Below are 17787 nucleotides of genomic sequence, written 5' to 3' on the forward strand. Positions count from 1 at the left end.
TTCTTCCCTATGACAGAAGGTATATATTATAGCAAGAAAACTTCTGTCCCAAACCTTTGGTTATTCCCAAATTCTTTTTATTTCCCCATCCTTTCTTCTAGTTGTCGGTTGTGTGTCAGAACACTATTTTTAAAGCCAGAAAGATTTTGTATCAACTGCAAAGTTGCCTATATCTTCAGCCCCTGAGACATACCTAAACCCAGAAAACCAAGAGTTCTTAAATCATTCCCCAAATCTAGTCTCTCTCACATAATAGTGTTATGTTATCACATCTCTCAAGAGTGGCTATATTTTGGTTTGGTGGGGAAATGCTAGATTCCTGGCCTTGTTGGAATATAAGTGGCACCCTTCAGAGCTTAAACAGCTGACATACTAAATCACCACATTCTGGTTTTAAATAGAAACCTTTATTTACATTATTATTAACATCAAAACACAAAAATCAGGAGAGCAGTAATACTTTATAACCAACCCTTTTATAAATCAGCCCACATGGTTTTTTGTTTTTGCAATGTAAAGATACACACATTTCAAGCAGTACTTAATGTAAACTAAATTTAAATGCTATTCTCAGTACTGTTTGCCTTCTCCTGAGAATTTTTTTAAAATATTGCTCTCAGAATTATATGGTTTCATACTTGCTGTATCATTCTATCAGTCTGCACTTAAAATCTAAAATAAAAAGTGTGCTAATTGGTGCAACATTCAAATGGTTTTGTTTATAGCTTTAAAAAATGTTCCTGAATTCCTCACGTTAAAAGCACAAATTTAGGATGAGATTGAATAAAAGACTGCTTATGGATTTTATAACACATGGTTTCTATAAACAACAGGAAACCTGGCAGGCATGTAGTGAGACTGTGTCTGCAATGCAGTAATGATGCAACTGGTTATATTAGTAAACTGTGATCGTACTGTCAAAACCAGTTATACAGCTTCTTGAATCATTCAAAAAACACAGTTATTGGAGATATCAAATACCACCAAAATCAAAGGACTATTTCGTTTAGTAAATTAAATATTTCACCTAGGTGAAATATTTAGATTGTTGCCTTTAAAGGTTTCAATAACAACTAATTTAAAAAGGTTTATCTTTTTATCATATTTTAATTAAAACAAATCTTTGGATTCAGCAAGAAGTAATTTCTGGAAAAAACCAACATTCTAAAAGCAGATGAGGGAAGAAGGATCCTTTGTAACATCCATCAGGTACCACATTTTAGAAGTATAAATAGAATCATTCAAAAAAAAAAAGTTAAAGGGCAAAAAGCATAAAGTAGTACTTATCCTGAAGATGTCACTAGTCAAAGCAATCAAGGTTTGCAGCTTCCATCAATATAATGACAACTACAAGATATAAAATCATTCTATTCTGATTTAATATAAAAAGCAAAGGATTGTTGCCTTTCAACTCCATTACGTTGCACTGACTCAACCAGCAGGTGGATTCTAAAAAGCAAGAAAGGGTAAAACAGTTCCTTATGCATGTCATGCATTACAACACAGATGAACCAGACTGAGGAGTGGAAACAACTAAATTACTACAGCCAAATCTATGTTCTCAGTGCTGATTCTACAGACTGGGCTGTATAAGAAGCAGATTTTTATTGCACCTACCTGCCTTGTGGAGTAGGACTGTGGCTGTACATTTAGGATGAAAGTTATGGGAATTTTTGCACTGAAAATTATTTTCATTAAGATGGAAGAACATGGAAGTTCCTTCAAGTTACTGCGAAACAAAATATGACTTTCTAGTTATAGTACCAAAAAGAAAAGATCATAATCACTGATTTTCACTCACTCAGGAGAAGTCCGTTTTCCATTATACAGTGAACAACAGAACAAAAATACCACCTGCCTTAAACATTTCTGGTTCACACCCTTATGGAAGTTTCCAGGTTTCAATCGCCATCTGTCTGAAAGTGGATAATCTGGAATAGCATCTTCGTTTTATGGACAAAAAAATACAACCTGTCAACTGATAAAGATGAATAGACTTGTAACCTAACATGAATACGGATAGTAGACACACTTGTTTGGAAAATACATTCATTACAATAGAATAATCCTCAGAGGTGCAGAGATTTGGTTAAACGGTGGTTTAATATCCATAAAGATTTCTGGATGTCATGTGCCAACAAATGAGTTGCTTGCTGTAAGATGTGATGGTGGTGAAGTAAATAACAAGAAATACTTAGCAATAGGCATCTTCTCTATAAAAACCATATGAACTGTTATGACAAGTAATGACAGTTTACAATTTTTTGTCAAATTGCCCTATATAAAAAATGAAATGTAACAAAGTGCTCACTTAATGTGGAGAAAGCATTAACCAATTGCTTAACCCTAAAGAAATGATCTTTTAAAAAAGTTATATTAAAGATATAAAATAAGTGGCAAAGAAGAAAAAGATATGGGCCAAAGTCACCCAACTCCAAGGTCATTAAATTAAAAAAAAAAAATTGAAAGGTCTTCTATCTAGACCTCAACTAAGATGAGTTTACAGAAATCAACTGTGTTAAATATTTAGCTTCACAAACTCTGCAAAAATGAGTTAGTGACCTACGAAAGTCATATATATAATACAATTCTTAAAGATCATATTTACAAAATTTATTCACACAAAAAAAAAAACTGCAAAATTCTGATTCAGACTGCAGTGCCTTGCCTTGATTTTTCTGAAGGTTTTTTCCCCCCAAAAACCATGAAGGATTATTGCTCTAATTTCCAACAACATAAAACATTACAGTACACAGTCTTTTCAATCAACAATTCTTAAAAGATTGGATTTGAAAAAGAACATGAGTACACCTTACCTTTCGGTTTATTAAATCCTTATCAAAGATATTGCATTAATCCATTATATAGCCTTTTATAAAGTGCACTCAGCTGCACATCAAAATTTAAATATTAGTCAAGATTATGTTTAAATAATTTTAATTTATTTTCTCTGTAACCCCCCTTGGCATCAATGGGCAGGATTTTGGAATATTACATGCCAATTCATTCTGCATTGCCACTTGGAAATACTAACTCCTGGGGATAAGAGGTTAAAAGCAGCATTCGTATTCAGGAATTAATATAAAAGAGTCAAGGCTAGGAACTACATTCTCTGTCAGATATTCTTACTAGAGAAATCAGAATTCTTATCCACCATGACTTCTCCAGGCACTTTGGCCTGCCTGTAGTTAAAGGGCTTTGGATAGCTACAGTAAATAGAAGTGGTATACATAGAGTCTATCCATCATATTTACTAAAATGCCATTCCCAAATTCACATTTCTAGAGGCAGAGTGCCAAAAATATTTATGACCATTGTTTTGTACACCACAATATACAGTAATACAGAGACTCTGTGTCTACTAAAAAAAGTCTTTTCTGTATGAAGTCACTTGGGACATCTTGGTGATCAGCTGGAAAAATCAGTTATTTCCATAAGGCCAGTACTAGTTGCCACGAAGAATATGTAGCTTTTCTTTGTAATACTAGTGCATCGTCATTAATAGAGATCACTCTACTTTGGGAGATCACAGTTTTAAGTGTCAGCAGTATTTCTGTTAATCAAAAAAAGAACACGTATCAGAAAAACACCAAGATGGAATCACAAGGGGCACTAAGGAACTTATGTCTCACCATATCGTCACTGCTGGCATTCACAAAACTCCTGCTCAGCTGCCACATAACCCTGTAGGCATCTAAGTTTCCACCATTAAAGTCCTGAAGTTGCCTAAATATTAGATGGCTGTGTGCTCGTCCAGCCAGCAAGTTCTGATGTTGCTTAGCAGCTAGAGGCCTAACTCATGCCTAAGGCCCAGCAGGATTCACAAACTAGGTGTTCCCCTGCCTACTTACCATCAGGGCCCAATCCAGTGGCATTCTCAAAGCAAGTCTAAACCCACACAAAATGGGGGAAGGAGAAGATGGTGGTGCTTTTATTCCATTAGTTAGAGCACTCACCCAGGATGTGGAAGACCCAGATTCAGTTCCTCCCTCTGCCTGATGTGAAGCAGGGATTTGAACTTGGTTCTCCCACTTCTCAGGAACATGCCCTAACCACTGGGATGTGGGGTATTCTAGGGCCAGGTCTCTCTCAGTGTCTCCTGATGGAGCTGCTCCGTTGTGGATAAATATTCATTGGAGCAAACGTACTGGAACCTGGATCTCCCACCACCCAGGGGAATGCCGTAAACACTGAGCTATTGAGGCATTTTCACACACTGTCTGGCACAGTGTGTATTTTGAAGATTAAAGTATTAAGACAATCCATTTTTAGGGAGAAGAGTGGCCTTTATTGGACTCTGTCTAAAAGATCATAAGAAGTAGCACTTCTATTGCACAACCCTTTTTGTCTCCAAACACTTGCTTTACAAGTGTTAACTGCTTAATCTTCACAGTTGGTCAGTTTAGTCTAGTTGAAACCTTTGTTCTTAGACGTAAGATGGTCTTGCAGACAACTTGCAAAATCTCAGAAGATATAGTTGCCCCTTTCAAGTATTTTGGTCTCTGGAATTTCCCCAAGCTCAATAAAACTTTAAGTGACCCTTGTGTCTCTTGAGCCACAATCATGAGATACCTGAAGAGAAACAGCTAACCTAGAAGCAGACTGCCAGGCTTCAAAATGGATTTGATGAAATATCAGCAAAGCTAGACAGAACCTATTGGAGCAAAATGAAAGCTTTATCCTCAAATGGCTTAGGGGACAGCAAGAGCTGAAAACCGGTGCATGAGAGGAAGTCAGCCATGTTGAGAACCGATTGTACTCAATGGGAAAAGAGAAGCTACGGACCTATAAAAGGATCTTATAATTACCCAGACATTTAGGGCTAACGAAGCCTCTGAATCTCTACAGAACTGTTCATCACTGGAGTGAATTGTTAGTTATCTTACCTGGTCTGGACCCATAGGCATGCCTGACATAGGCATGGTGTTAATATTCATTTGTCCAATATGACCACTGCTGCCATTCATATGCATCAGATTATAAGTTGTAGGGCTCCCTTGATGACTGAACTGCTGCTGTGGAAAAGAACTAGAGCACACAAGAACAAATAAAGTTACCTTCCATAAAGTTTGACTGATATTTTAATGCACTGCCATCCTTATACAAGCCATAAGTGATTGATATGGCAGAAAGAAAAGAAATAGATTTACATCTTTACATAATTACCGGAACCAGAAGGTACCCCATGTGTTATTTTTACACATTGGATAGACAATATAGAAATACCGGAACTCTGATCAGTTTTAATTTTTATCTGAAATTTACAAATCAATTTACTTTTCAGGAATCTGATAAGTGTTCTTACTAATTAATGGATATAAGCTCTCTCTTGTAGCCCTTTTAGAGATTCCAGTGATCACAATAGTCCATCATCATATTGTTGTGCACAATTAAATTTCTTCCAAGGTATTTTGTCAATATTCCTAGACTAAATCTGATTTCTAATTATAAAGATATTAACTCTCGAATGTTAGGTGAAAAATCTATTCAGTCATCTATTCATACCTAGCCAGGACAGGATCAAGGGCATAACAGACACTAATTACTACAAGGACATGATATCTCTTATTTGTTGGTTAGAAACTCAAATGTTCAGTTTATCTTCAACAAAATCCTTTTCTGCTGCAAAATGTAAGACATAGATTTTACATTCAGGTGCAATGAAAGGCAATTTCTGAGTCATGAATAAGAAAATGCTGTAGCAGAAGTAAGAACATGTAGCCATTTGTAGTTCACGTTCCCAGAATTCAAAGCTGGTTGAAGCAGAATACAAAAGACAAAGCCATGCAGTGGATTTATATTCCCAGTAGATGTCCCTCTAGATGATTTACATTGAAAGAATCATTGCCAAAATTCCAAATGGAAGACAATTTCATGTTGACTGGTGTACTGGTGAAACGTGTACTTTATCTTTCCTTTCTCACCACTGCTAATTAATAAGAAGTGTGTATGTGTATTTAAGTCATGGAAAACAACACAAAAAACAACAAGAAAGCTTTGAAACACTGGTAAAAAGCCCACCAAATACACTAAGACCTTGTCTACACTACAGGGAAAAATCTATCTAAGCTACGCAATTTGAGTTACGTGAATAGCATAAGTCAAATCAACGTAGCTTAGATCTACTTACCGCGTGATGCACACTACGCAATGTCAACGGGAGACGCTCTCCCATCAACTCCCCCTACTCTTCTCCATCCGGTAGAGTACAGGAGTCAACAGGAGAGCGAGCTGCGGTTGATTTAGCGGGTCTTCACTAGACCTGCTAAATCGCCCGGCGATGCATCCATCACCACCCATGGATCCCCCGGTAAGTGTAGACAAGCCCTAAGAATTATAAAGACTTTGCAGATGAGAAAAATGATAGAAAGTTAAGCTTACTGGCCTAAATACTGTTCCTTAAAGATTCCCATGAAACCTTTAATCTTAGCATTGAGGGGACAAGGGATTCATGGAAACCTTAAGTCAGAATCTCCTTGCCTGTGCATCTTTGGGTTAGAACAGGGGTGGGCAAACTTTTTGGCCCAAGGGACACATCTGGGTATGGAAATTGTATGGCGGGCCATGAATGCTAATGTAATTGGGGGTTGGAGGGTGGGTGGGCTCCAGCTGGCTATGCGAGCTCTGGAGTGGGGCTGGAACCAAGGGATTCGGAGGGCAGGAGGGGGATCGGGCTGGGGCGGGGATTGGAGCATGGGAGGCGTTATGGGGGGCTGGCTTCGGGCAGCGCTTACCTCGAGCAGCTGCCAGAAACAGCAGCACGTCCCCCCTCCGGCTCCTATGTGAAGGTGCGGCGAGGTGGCTCTGTGCGCTGCCCTGTTCGCAGGTGCCACCCCTGCAGCTCCCATTGGCTGTAGTTCCCCAATGGGATCTGCAGGGGCAGGGCTTGGGGCGGGGGCAGCGTATGGAGCCCTCTGGCTGCCCCTATGCGAAGGAGCCGGAGATGGGACATGCTTCTGCTTCCGGGAGCCATGCGGAGTGGGGCAAGACCCCGACCCTGCTCCCTGGCTGGAGCGCCAGAGTGGGGTAAGCCCCAAACCCCGCTTCCCAGTGGGAGTTCAAGGGCTGATAAAAATGTCTGGATGGCCGGATGTGGCCCCTGGGCCATAGTTTGCCCACCACTGGGTTAGAACCTTAATGTTATTTTTACTATGTGTGGGCATGCATGGTACACACATACCTTTCATTACAAATGTGTGTGTGTAAACCACTAACATCTATTGCGTTGACTAACATGAATATAGGTTTTGATTACTTAGCTTTTTTTTACCACATACACTTAGAGATTCTGCGTGTTTATTTAAGAAATATGGTAATGATTTTGTAAAGCAACTAGTGATTTTTGGTGTTCAACTTCAGAGAGTTTAAAAGAGACCTGGGGTGACATCCTGGCTGCACTGAAATCAATGGCAAAACTCCTATTGATTTTAATGGAGCCAAGATTTCATCCAGGATTTTCAGAAAGTGCTAAGCATCCACCCTCTGAAAATCAGGTCTCTTTGAAGTGTTTTAATTTGGCACTTAAACTGGGACACCCAAAATCACAGGTCACACTTGAAAAACACTGACCTAAGTCTTTCCTGCTCACCTGCTCCTGGCCATGTTTCCTGATGACCAGCCTTTCATCTCAGGGGACTGGTACATTGCTGCTGTCTGAGAGTGCTGCATCATGGGATTTTGGGAGGCTCCAATTCTTGATGACATCATTGGGTTGGGAGGGCTTGCTACTCTACTGAATGTGGGATCAGGTTGTTGGCTTATTCCTTACAAGACAAAGAACAAACAAAGCAGATGCTCATTGTCATCTTTAAGCATTTTTAGTCTATCTCCTTGCAATGGAGGATGAAAAATGTTTCATCACATTAACAAGCGTGATGAGTCCTGAACCCTCAGGAATTTACAATTGTTCTTAAACACTAGTCTGCATTTCCCTTACATGCACATTAGATTTGTATGTGCTCACATGCACATTTAAAACTTCATTTGCTTCTGCAGCTTATTGCCCATCTGAACTCAGAATTCTTTCCACAGCAACTAGCTGTGATATCAAATTATAACTCAATGTGACAAATAAGCAGCATGAGCAAACAAACATTTTAGCAATAAAATCCTGTTTTTGCAAATAGTCTCAGTAATATTGCAAAAGGGAAGGGCAAAGACACATATAGGTTATATCAGCAAAATGATTTATAACAAGATATTTTTGGTTTTCCTTAAGTTTTCAGCAGTGTTTCAAAAGTTTTTCCTCCAATACTTGAAATAGGAGCTATTTACATTTTCCTCATAATTCATGTGTGAAAAGAAACAGAAGATATTTTCCTCCTTGGTATACAGTATCATAGGTGTGCATGAGACAAATTAGCTAACAAATAAGGAGTTAATATAATATGCAATATCCATCTTGGTAATTTAATCATTTAATTGTATCAGGAATGTCTCATATTCTAATAAAATATCTGCATTTAAGAGAATGCTGCAGAACGCTAGTCACATAAATTGCTGTAGTGTTCTGTAGCAAACAGGTTAGAGAATTTACTTGGGATTATGTATCTGGATTCACAATAATGACTTTTCTCTGTCAAAACTGGATTTTGACAGAAGCCAGATAGTAGGTACATATAGATGCTGCATGAATTCAAATAAATATTCATTGCTTTCTATGAATGAACTACTGAACAGCTCTATGGAAATCATGACAGTATGGAATGATCCAGGCAAGAAAGTTATCAAAACAGAAAGGGGGGAGGGGAGGAAAAGTAATAGAATCTGTTACATCAGGAAACAATATATCGATAAACTAATTATATAGTAAACAAACAGGAAGCTCATTGGCAGCACATTTAACAGTGTTTTAATTTTTTGACTATTTAAATGATACCCAAGGGAGCTCCATATTTATATGGTAATAACCATTTCCTGGGCTGAATAAATGCTGAAACCTAAAACAAAAATTCTAAGGAATTTTTTACCCCAGGATGGAAACAAGCTACACAGGTTAACAGCTTTCCCTACACTCTCCTCTCATCCCTGCACTCTGTATACTGGAGATCACTGTGCTTAGACTGTCTATAACCAACAAAGGTTTAGCCATCCTAATCCTCTCCATTTCCTTTAACTTTCACTAGCTTTAATATATCTGCAGGAAGGGGAAGCTGAAGCAGCCATTTTTATTATGGGCAGCATATGGCAAATTCTGGAAGCAGCAGCCAGAAAGCTTTGCATAACAATTGTATAGATACTGGAAAATAACCAAACAATGATAATGTAAATTCTTGGGTTCTCATTGTTTATACTGTATCTTCACAAATAGAAATGACTTGCATGTATATTTGATGAAATCATGGCTAATATGGGAAATAAATGTTCAACTATGGATAAATAATTGTATAGCCTCCCTGCACTCTGACAGAGAGAGTTCCATTTAATAATATTTGGTTACACAGCGTGTTCAGGATCTCTGAAAACCCCTCATCCACCCACCCACCCACTTATAAGAATTTTTTATCCCAAGCCTCACTGTGATCTGGAATATTTAGGTAGATGAGATAAATGGAAGAAAGGGAAAATGGAGTGAGGGAGAGACAGAGTTGAGATGTTAGCATCAGTACCATAATTAGGCGGATATGGGAATTGCTGTGAAGGAACTTGAGCCATTGGGGGACCTGCCAGAGAACTGTCCATGCTTCCTGAGGCAGTCACATTTGGTGGTGGACTGAAGGTCTGAGGTTGTTGCTGTTGCTGCTGTATCATCATTGCCATCCTCTGCTGTCTGATATGATGACTTATTAGCTCCCTGTTGCGCTGAGCCACCATCTGAGCATTAAGAAAACCTTGCTGCTACCCCACAAACAAACAAAAAAAAATGTATTGGATGATATTTAACAAGTAAAATTAAAGGCATGCCAGAGAATCAATCCATGTAAATATTTTGTACCCACAGGACCCAGCACATCAAGGGCTAGCAATGGAATTCACATTAATGAAAGCCAGCCAGCAGTGTTAAGTTTGTATTAAACTATCTTATTCATGCTAAAAGCTAATGCAGGATGTTCTTTTCTTACCACTCATTTCGTATGGGTAAAATACTACTTACACTCTGCAACTGTAGCATATCATAACAGACCACAGGTACCAGTGCCCACAAGTCTGCAATTTCAGAATTGTGGGGGTTATACCCACTTGATAAGGAGGATCATTCTTGAGCCACCAAAGAAAATAAATATACCCTGTGGAACCATGAGAGAAGGCCTGAATTCTATAATTCTTGTGTTTGACATGTTTGTTCCCTGCTGTTTTACAACATGCTATTTCAGAAGGGTGAGTGCGATGATTACTCACCTGTGACCCCACTTGTGTCTGCATGACTGGCCTCATGACTGGGGCACCACCAGTACCTGGGTTTTCCATTTTCATCTCAAGTGCTTGACGGGTCTGATTCAAAAACTTAGGGAAAGACGATTAACAGTGTGTAAGTGGGCTGTATTAATCTGCTTCAAATAGGAATCTTCAAAAACACCAGGCTACAACAACCAAACCAAATAACAGCTAAACTGTTTATGTGGGGGGAAAAAGAAAAAGAAACCACCTTTCTGCAAATGTAATTTTTTTTTCCATCTAGAATCCAGAGATTAGTGTTTTTACCTAGTTAGATACATAAAAGCTTAATCTTTAAACTTGAACATGAACAGTTGTTATTCACACATTCAGATTAAGTGGCCTGGCATTAAAAGGCTTTACTATCTCATAAAATATTTTATAACCAAACTTATTTGAAGCACAATATAGTAGACCAACGCTTATACTCTTAAGTTCCAAAATATAATTAACTACAGGTTTCATCTCTGTTTCAAGGGTGGATACTGTTAAAGCTACTATTATAAAAAGACATGACAGTTGCTCCATAAAGCCATAGCCTGATTCAATGTCATGGCACAGCCAAGAAGAAAGGTATAGGGTGGGAAGTGCTGAATACTACACTCTTTTATAGTATAAACCACTACATTAATTCTCCCAGCCTCTATCATCTTACACTCCCTATTATCCAGAACTTGGTCACAACTCTTTACAGTTATTACAATAAAAATTTCATCTGCTATCAGATACTTTTGTTATTCAAAACATAGTCAGGGTTCCCCAATGACTTATGGATAATAAAGGTTTTACTCGACTGAGGCATACAAATTACATTTCTTAACAGAATATTTCAATTTAAATCAAAACGGTGAGACAACAGATAACCTTTTTAAACCAGCACTTCTTCGGCACAGTGTTAAAATCTATCTAGTTTCTTATACTGTGCCTATCACCATAACATCAGGGTATCTAAAATGGATCAGATTCATAAGGGAGAACAAACAATACTTTAAAAAAGTACCACCACCATTCACTTATATTTTATTTAACACAATCAGATCAAGTGATATCTGAATACCTCTATTCATAGAGGGAGTGACTGGTAGATAATAGCACATTTTAATATTTGTGAAGTCATTGTTTTGAAACAATAAAAGTTAATTAATTTGAAAAACAAATAAGTTAAAAAGGTATTTATGCCTTAAAAAACAAAACCCAGATATATTTACTGTGGAACTCACTGGGGCCAAGTGCTTAACAAGACTCTGAATAAAGATTGGACATTTGCATGGATAATGAGATCATCCAGAGTTATATTAAATAGGATTATTTTTAAAAGAACAAAAATGTGGATGCAATATAAGCCTTTGTACTGCAGGGCCAAACCAACCTCTAACTGGGAGGTTCTAGGAAGAGACATCTCTTATAGGCAACTTATTCCATCGTTGACCAAACTGAGGTTCTTGCACTTTCTTCTAGAGTCTAAAGTATCCGGTACTGGCCACTGTCAGACAGGATGTTTGACTAGACAACTCTCACGTGAACGGATATGGCAATTTCTATGTTCCCTTTATTCTTCTGAAGCAATATAATTCACTATACCTCTCTCTCCACTGCAACAAAGTTTTCTATCTTTTGGAATAAGACAAAAGTGAAAGCACAAAAGCAATGATTACCTGCTGCCCCTGAAGCCTCTGCTGGAGTTGCATTCTGAGCTGCTTTGGTGTATTGGTTCGGGGTCTCATTACACTTGCTCTAGGATGCATACTTTGCAGCGGAAAATTACTCTGTTGGCTCATCTGATTCATCATTGAATTAAAGGATTGTTGTTGTCCCTGCATGTTAGTAAAACCCCCTGGCATTGCTGCCCCTTGCCCCTGATAGGGCTGACCATATAATGGAGGCTTCTGGTCAATCATAACTGCAGATTCCGGACCTTGAAATGAATCTTGCTTCGGTTCCAAAGTTTGCCCCTTTAACAGACAAAGAATATATCACAAGTAGTAAATGCTGAAGTAATCATAAAATTAATACATCAAATGATCCAGCAAAAAAGACTGTGATCATTGTTGAACAGAAAATGTGGCATTTGTAGAATGCTATTTGCCTTGGTTTTCACTTCCTGCAGTCTTATCTGTCTGAAGTGATGATTATAGTTAATAAAAAATGACTTTTCAAAACACTTTTGAAGAGCCCAACACACAGAATAGTTACAAAGGCTGCTCCTTTTGTCATGGGTGCTGACTCCATGGCTGCTCCAGCCCTATACTAGCTCCCCCACAACCCCAGTGCCTCCCACCTGCCAGCAGGCCCCGCGGATCAGCGCTGCATCTCCCGCCCACCACAATCAACTGTTGCGCACCGTGGAGGAGGCTGAAGGGGAAGGAGCAAGAACGCAGTGCATTCGGGGAGGGGGCAGAACTGTGTGGGAAGAAGCAGGGCAGAGGTGGAGTGGGGGCAGGGCCTGGGGCAGAGCCAGGGTTTGAACCCCCACCTCCCAGCACTTTGGAAAGTCGATGCCTGTGCCTTTGTAGTTTAAAGTGTAATTTTGCTTTGAAAAACGACTTTGTAAAAAGGACAGTACAGGGTTCTGTTTCTGAATGATTTCCAGATCAAGTGTGCTCATTCTACAAGATTTTTAAAAATATTTTTTATATTTTTAACAGCCAGCCATGCAAACTCAGTCTGGGATCTGAAAGCCATACTGAGTTCTTTTGTACTTGCACATCATTGCCACTAAAGTATTCTCCAGTCTGAACTCTGTAGATGATGCATGAATCATAAGAATCCAATTCACTCTCCCACAGCTGTGCTACTTCTGCAGTGCTAACAGGAATAAACAGTAATATATAATTGTTTGTGTTAATATTGTAAGTAGTCAGGAATTGGAATATATCCATGTCTGTTATGCTAAAATGGCACCTTCTTACGTGTAATATTTTTTGAAAAACATAAAACAAGTTATTTTGGTATAATGTTTAACGAATACTGGTTAGTATTTTTCATCAAAGAGGGATTCATGAAGCAGATTTTAAAAGGTTGAGATGTTATGCTTTTTTTTATTCACTTTCCAAGTACCAAGATCATACAGAAAGCAGGAAAATAAATGGTTAAAAACCTCTTGGTTACTTACTTGATTTACAAGATCAGGAATTCCTAATGCTCTGTCAATTTCCTCCAGTCCTGTGACATCTGTGTTACTCAGCAACGTGTGCAGCTGATCTAAAAGAGCCCTTTCATCACTCTGGCCTTCCATGTTAGGAGGTGGACATAAGAAATCATCCAAAGAACTTCTAACTAATTGTCTATAAAGCAACAAGTTTAAAACCATTAATTATAAAAACATGTGGCATATATCACCTGCAGAGAGCAAACAACTTTACAGAAATGGGTAAGTATTACCCATATTACAGAAGGGTAAACTAAGGCATAAAGGTTAACAGATACAGGCAATGTCCCAGTAGCAGAGCTGGAAACAAAAACTAACGGCTTGTCTACACAAATACATAGTTCATGGCAAGCTGAGGTAGTAAGCTAGAGCACGGTAGATTTACAGCCTAGCTTGCCATGAACTGCTAATGTAGACAAGCCTGAAGTCTTTACTCCCAAGTCCACTAATGCATGCACTAAAATGGAAAAGACCTATCAAATCCAACTATTATCAGTTTACAAATCCATGATAGCAAGAGAGATGAGAAATTTTCAGAGTTAGAAAAGAACTTTCAAAGTTCACTTCTAGGAACTTATGTGGCACTGCCATATATTTTCATATATTATATATATATATATATATATATATATATCTCATCATGTATGTGTTTATAAAAATGTATTTAAAACAATTAAAACACAGCTTAAAATTATCCTCAAAGCTGTTAAACCAGGTTATTTTAACATCGGCTGTAAGCCATATTGGTGGTGGTGTTAGTGTTCTGTTAGGGCACAGGCCCATTTTTTGATGAATCTTCTGTGTCAGCTGGTGCCCACTGCTCATGGAACAAAGGGCTCTGCAAGCACTTAATGGGTTCAGAAAGTCATATAACAGAACAAATACTATTCCAATTTTTAAACTCTTCTTGTAGCAGTGATTAGTCATATTCAATGTATGCAGCTTTCGTCAGCCATTCTAAACCCTACCTGTTTTGTGACCCTCGAGGTCCTTGCTCCATGGAGAGCATGCTGTCAGGCCATGATCCTGGCTGGTTAGATGGTCCTGGTTGCCCGTAAGGATTACCTCCCATACCCATATTAATCTCAGTAGGCCCTGTGAAGTAAAATTAATTTTTTTATTTTTTGAAAACAAAGGTAAAATTTAACATCCTGCTTTACATGGGAAATAAAAGTTTGTGATTCTACAGATTGTGTGTTATGCTGGTAACTTCAATATGTTAACAGTCTAATTAGAACTAAATACTTTAAACAGCATGTACACACGTACACACACACACGATATGAAGGACTAGAGCTATTGCTCTCTACATGATAGGATTTTGATTTCTAAAATCAGTCCCAAATAGGAACAATAAGAATGCAGTAACCTTATAAAATTCAAAAGTGATTTTTCAGGGTGGGTTCATTTAAATCAAAGAGATTTAAATCCCCATTTTATTCATGATTTAAATCAGCAAGCAGGAAACCTTATTTTAAATAATCAATTTTAATCTCATTTTGCATTTGAATTTTTTAGTTATTTTCCTAAAGAAATGTTAACTGTCACTGGTTGGTAACCATTAAAACATGTTGATTTGCAACTAAATCTAGCCTTTACACTAAATTTGGTGCTACTTCTTGCTAACCAGGAGAATACACTATATCTAAGCACATTTATGTAAGCAATTATCTAGCTTAATTTACATTTATTCAGATTTTTAATGTTTACACTTTTATTATGGTAGAAAATGGTGAATTAGTCATTTATTTACTAAAATATTAATTTTTTACTTGTGATTTGTGTCAAGCTCTATTTGGATGAAAATTAAAGTTCAATTAAACATGAAAAAAACCCCAGCATTTTAAAATGGTATTTTTATTAGTTAAATAAAACTACCTTAAATATGCTGATACATGAGAAAATATGTTTGGTGTTTAAAACTGATTAATTAACCAAAGGAAGCACTGTTTGTAGATAGTGAACTAAACTGATTGTTTATAGTTACCATGACCTTCAAGATTTTAGAACTAGTAGACCTCATCCTCTCAGACCCAGATTTTATTAATAGATTGGAAGAGGAAAAGGATAACAAGCTTTCCTGCTTTTGCAACTCACATTTGGCTTCTTAACTTTGAGCTAATATTGAACTGAACTAGTTGAATAAACTGAAATTAAGAAGATATTTTCTCTGCATCTGTAGAAGAGGCTACTGCTGTCAAAAGCTGGTTTAGCACATCAACAAATTCTGGTTCCACCACACTGTGACTTCCACCAGCTCAGTGGTTTGACTTTCTTTAAAACTTGGCAACAAACAAGTACTGCTTAATATTACTCATATAATTAATTTAAATTTTAATAGATTATAAAAATTTAGGCCTTAACATAGATTGTCATAATTTCAAATTTAATTTTGAATAGTTTAGTTTTTATTGCAATAACCTGTATTCAATTTAAATTAAAAACTGATTTAAATTAAAAAACTTTTTTTATTTAAAAAACAAACCAATTTTTATCCAACCCACTCTTCTTGCCAATGAAGTCAGGACACTATCAATCATGCACTGTAATAGTGACATGAACACGTGACATTCCAAAGACAAGTACAAAATAAGTTACTTATCAGCAACTGGTTATTTGAGTGTGTTGCTTCTGCCTTACCCATTCACCTTTCCCTCTTACCAGAAGTTCTACTCTCATCGAATTCTGGTTTTTAACAGAAAGAACTGAGACGGCTGGGGAAATCACATCACCGTTTAACATCTCCAAACACACAGTGCAGTGTGGGGGCATTTGTGCTGTCCCAACAAGCAATACTTTTCCCAAAACTCCGCAGTATTCTGCATATTTCCACTTATAAGAATTCACTAGAAATACAATTTCCAGCAAGATGTTCTAATTAAACAAGAACTGCAGAACTGTCCTCCCAAATTGAGCATCACATCCCAATGTCAAGCTGAGACAGTAGGGCTGAAAAAAAGGTGCACACAAAACTTCAGGCAGTACGTTTCTATGATGGAAATGTTAGAGAAATGCCACTGATCCTGCCTTAGCCCTGGTGGTGTGAGCCCTCAGACCCTTGGGTACTAACCCTCGCTGAAGTATAACAAGTTTGAGGGTCCAGTCCAATTGACTTTGAGAGGTGCAATGTGGAAATGGCATTTCCTTTACACTGACCCCAAAATGCTACAAAAATCATGGAAGTTTTCTTTAATGGTTGAGTTCTATCTTAATTAAAACTTAAGGCACACTTAACATTTTGGGCATGAAGCTTAGTTTCTGTCATATGAGCATCATGTTTTAAAAAGAAAAAAAGGGCATTAATAGTCTTGTTCACATGAAACTCAGACACTACTTTTGATAAAAAAGCTGGATGCAAATGCAGGGCAATTCTGCCCTGTGGGAAACAGCGATGAGAGGATCAGGTACCAAGTGGTTAAGAACCAATATGGGTCAAGTTTAAAGAAGCATCTTCTGAACACTGCATATGATTTCTTCTTGGATCAGCTAGTTTTAGGATGACAAAAGGGCATGAGATCACCATTTAAATCCGGTCTTTCTCGTATAGGTCTTTAGGTGCTATATGAGACATGACACCCTAGAAAATAGCCATAGTAGGTCCAAGAACTTAAGTGCATGATAGTGCAGAAAATTTAAAAAAAAAAAAAGCTTTTTACAATTACCTTTGATAACCTGAAAAGTTATCTACATACTAGTAAAACCAATTTCAGAGTGGTAGCTGTGTTAGGCTGCGTCAGCAAAAACAACGAGGAGTCCTTGTGGCACCTTAGAGACTAACAAATAAATAAATGCCCAAATAAATTTGTTAGTCTCTAAGGTGCCACAAGGACTCCTCTTTTTTTTTTTTTTTTTTTTTAGTAAAACCAATAACTATTATTAATTAAAATAGTAGTTTGTTTTAACCTAGATTTCCTAAAACTCCTGATACAGAGTCCCTACACCTGCAGCTAACTATAGAGCAGTTCCTAGAACTTTGCATTTCACAGGCGGGAATATGTAGAAGCCATCTCCAACAAGAATATAGAGCTAGATTATCAATATATGAACTCTTTTTTTTTTTTTTTTTTGCGTGATAGGAAAAACAACACCTCCAACTGGAAATATAAGCAAACATATGGACAAATGAATTAATTAATTTAACTAATATGGAATTCCTTAGTCTGAAATTATTCATTAAGATTAAGGAACTTCCTACAGTGTGCCTGGCACTTTCCAAGCACAAGAGGAAATATGGAGCTTGCCTCAAGGAATTAACTGTCTTTGAA

At 37.5% G+C, this 17787-nt stretch overlaps 1 protein-coding gene across 11 annotated transcripts in view; it reads right to left on the reverse strand.

Annotated features, from left to right (window-relative positions):
- Positions 1–385: 385 nt before the first annotated feature.
- Positions 386–17787, reverse strand: part of NCOA3 (nuclear receptor coactivator 3) — a 175641-nt gene continuing 158239 nt past the window's right edge. For 9 of the 11 annotated variants that reach the window (XM_075118779.1, XM_048819450.2, XM_048819445.2 and 6 more), the window contains 8 exons: positions 14491–14617; positions 13487–13658; positions 12030–12326; positions 10339–10443; positions 9609–9837; positions 7589–7763; positions 4887–5028; positions 386–3553 (listed from right to left, as the gene is read on the reverse strand). In XM_075118779.1, the coding sequence (XP_074974880.1) occupies positions 3542–3553; positions 4887–5028; positions 7589–7763; positions 9609–9837; positions 10339–10443; positions 12030–12326; positions 13487–13658; positions 14491–14617 (1259 nt within the window). In that variant the 3' untranslated portion in view covers positions 386–3541. The remainder of the gene's footprint in view (positions 3554–4886; positions 5029–7588; positions 7764–9608; positions 9838–10338; positions 10444–12029; positions 12327–13486; positions 13659–14490; positions 14618–17787) is intronic. The other 2 variants (XM_048819449.2, XR_007352632.2) reach the window with 2 other exon arrangements.

This window comes from Caretta caretta, chromosome 13, assembly GCF_965140235.1.
Source record: "Caretta caretta isolate rCarCar2 chromosome 13, rCarCar1.hap1, whole genome shotgun sequence".
NCBI classification, from domain to species: domain Eukaryota; kingdom Metazoa; phylum Chordata; order Testudines; family Cheloniidae; genus Caretta; species Caretta caretta.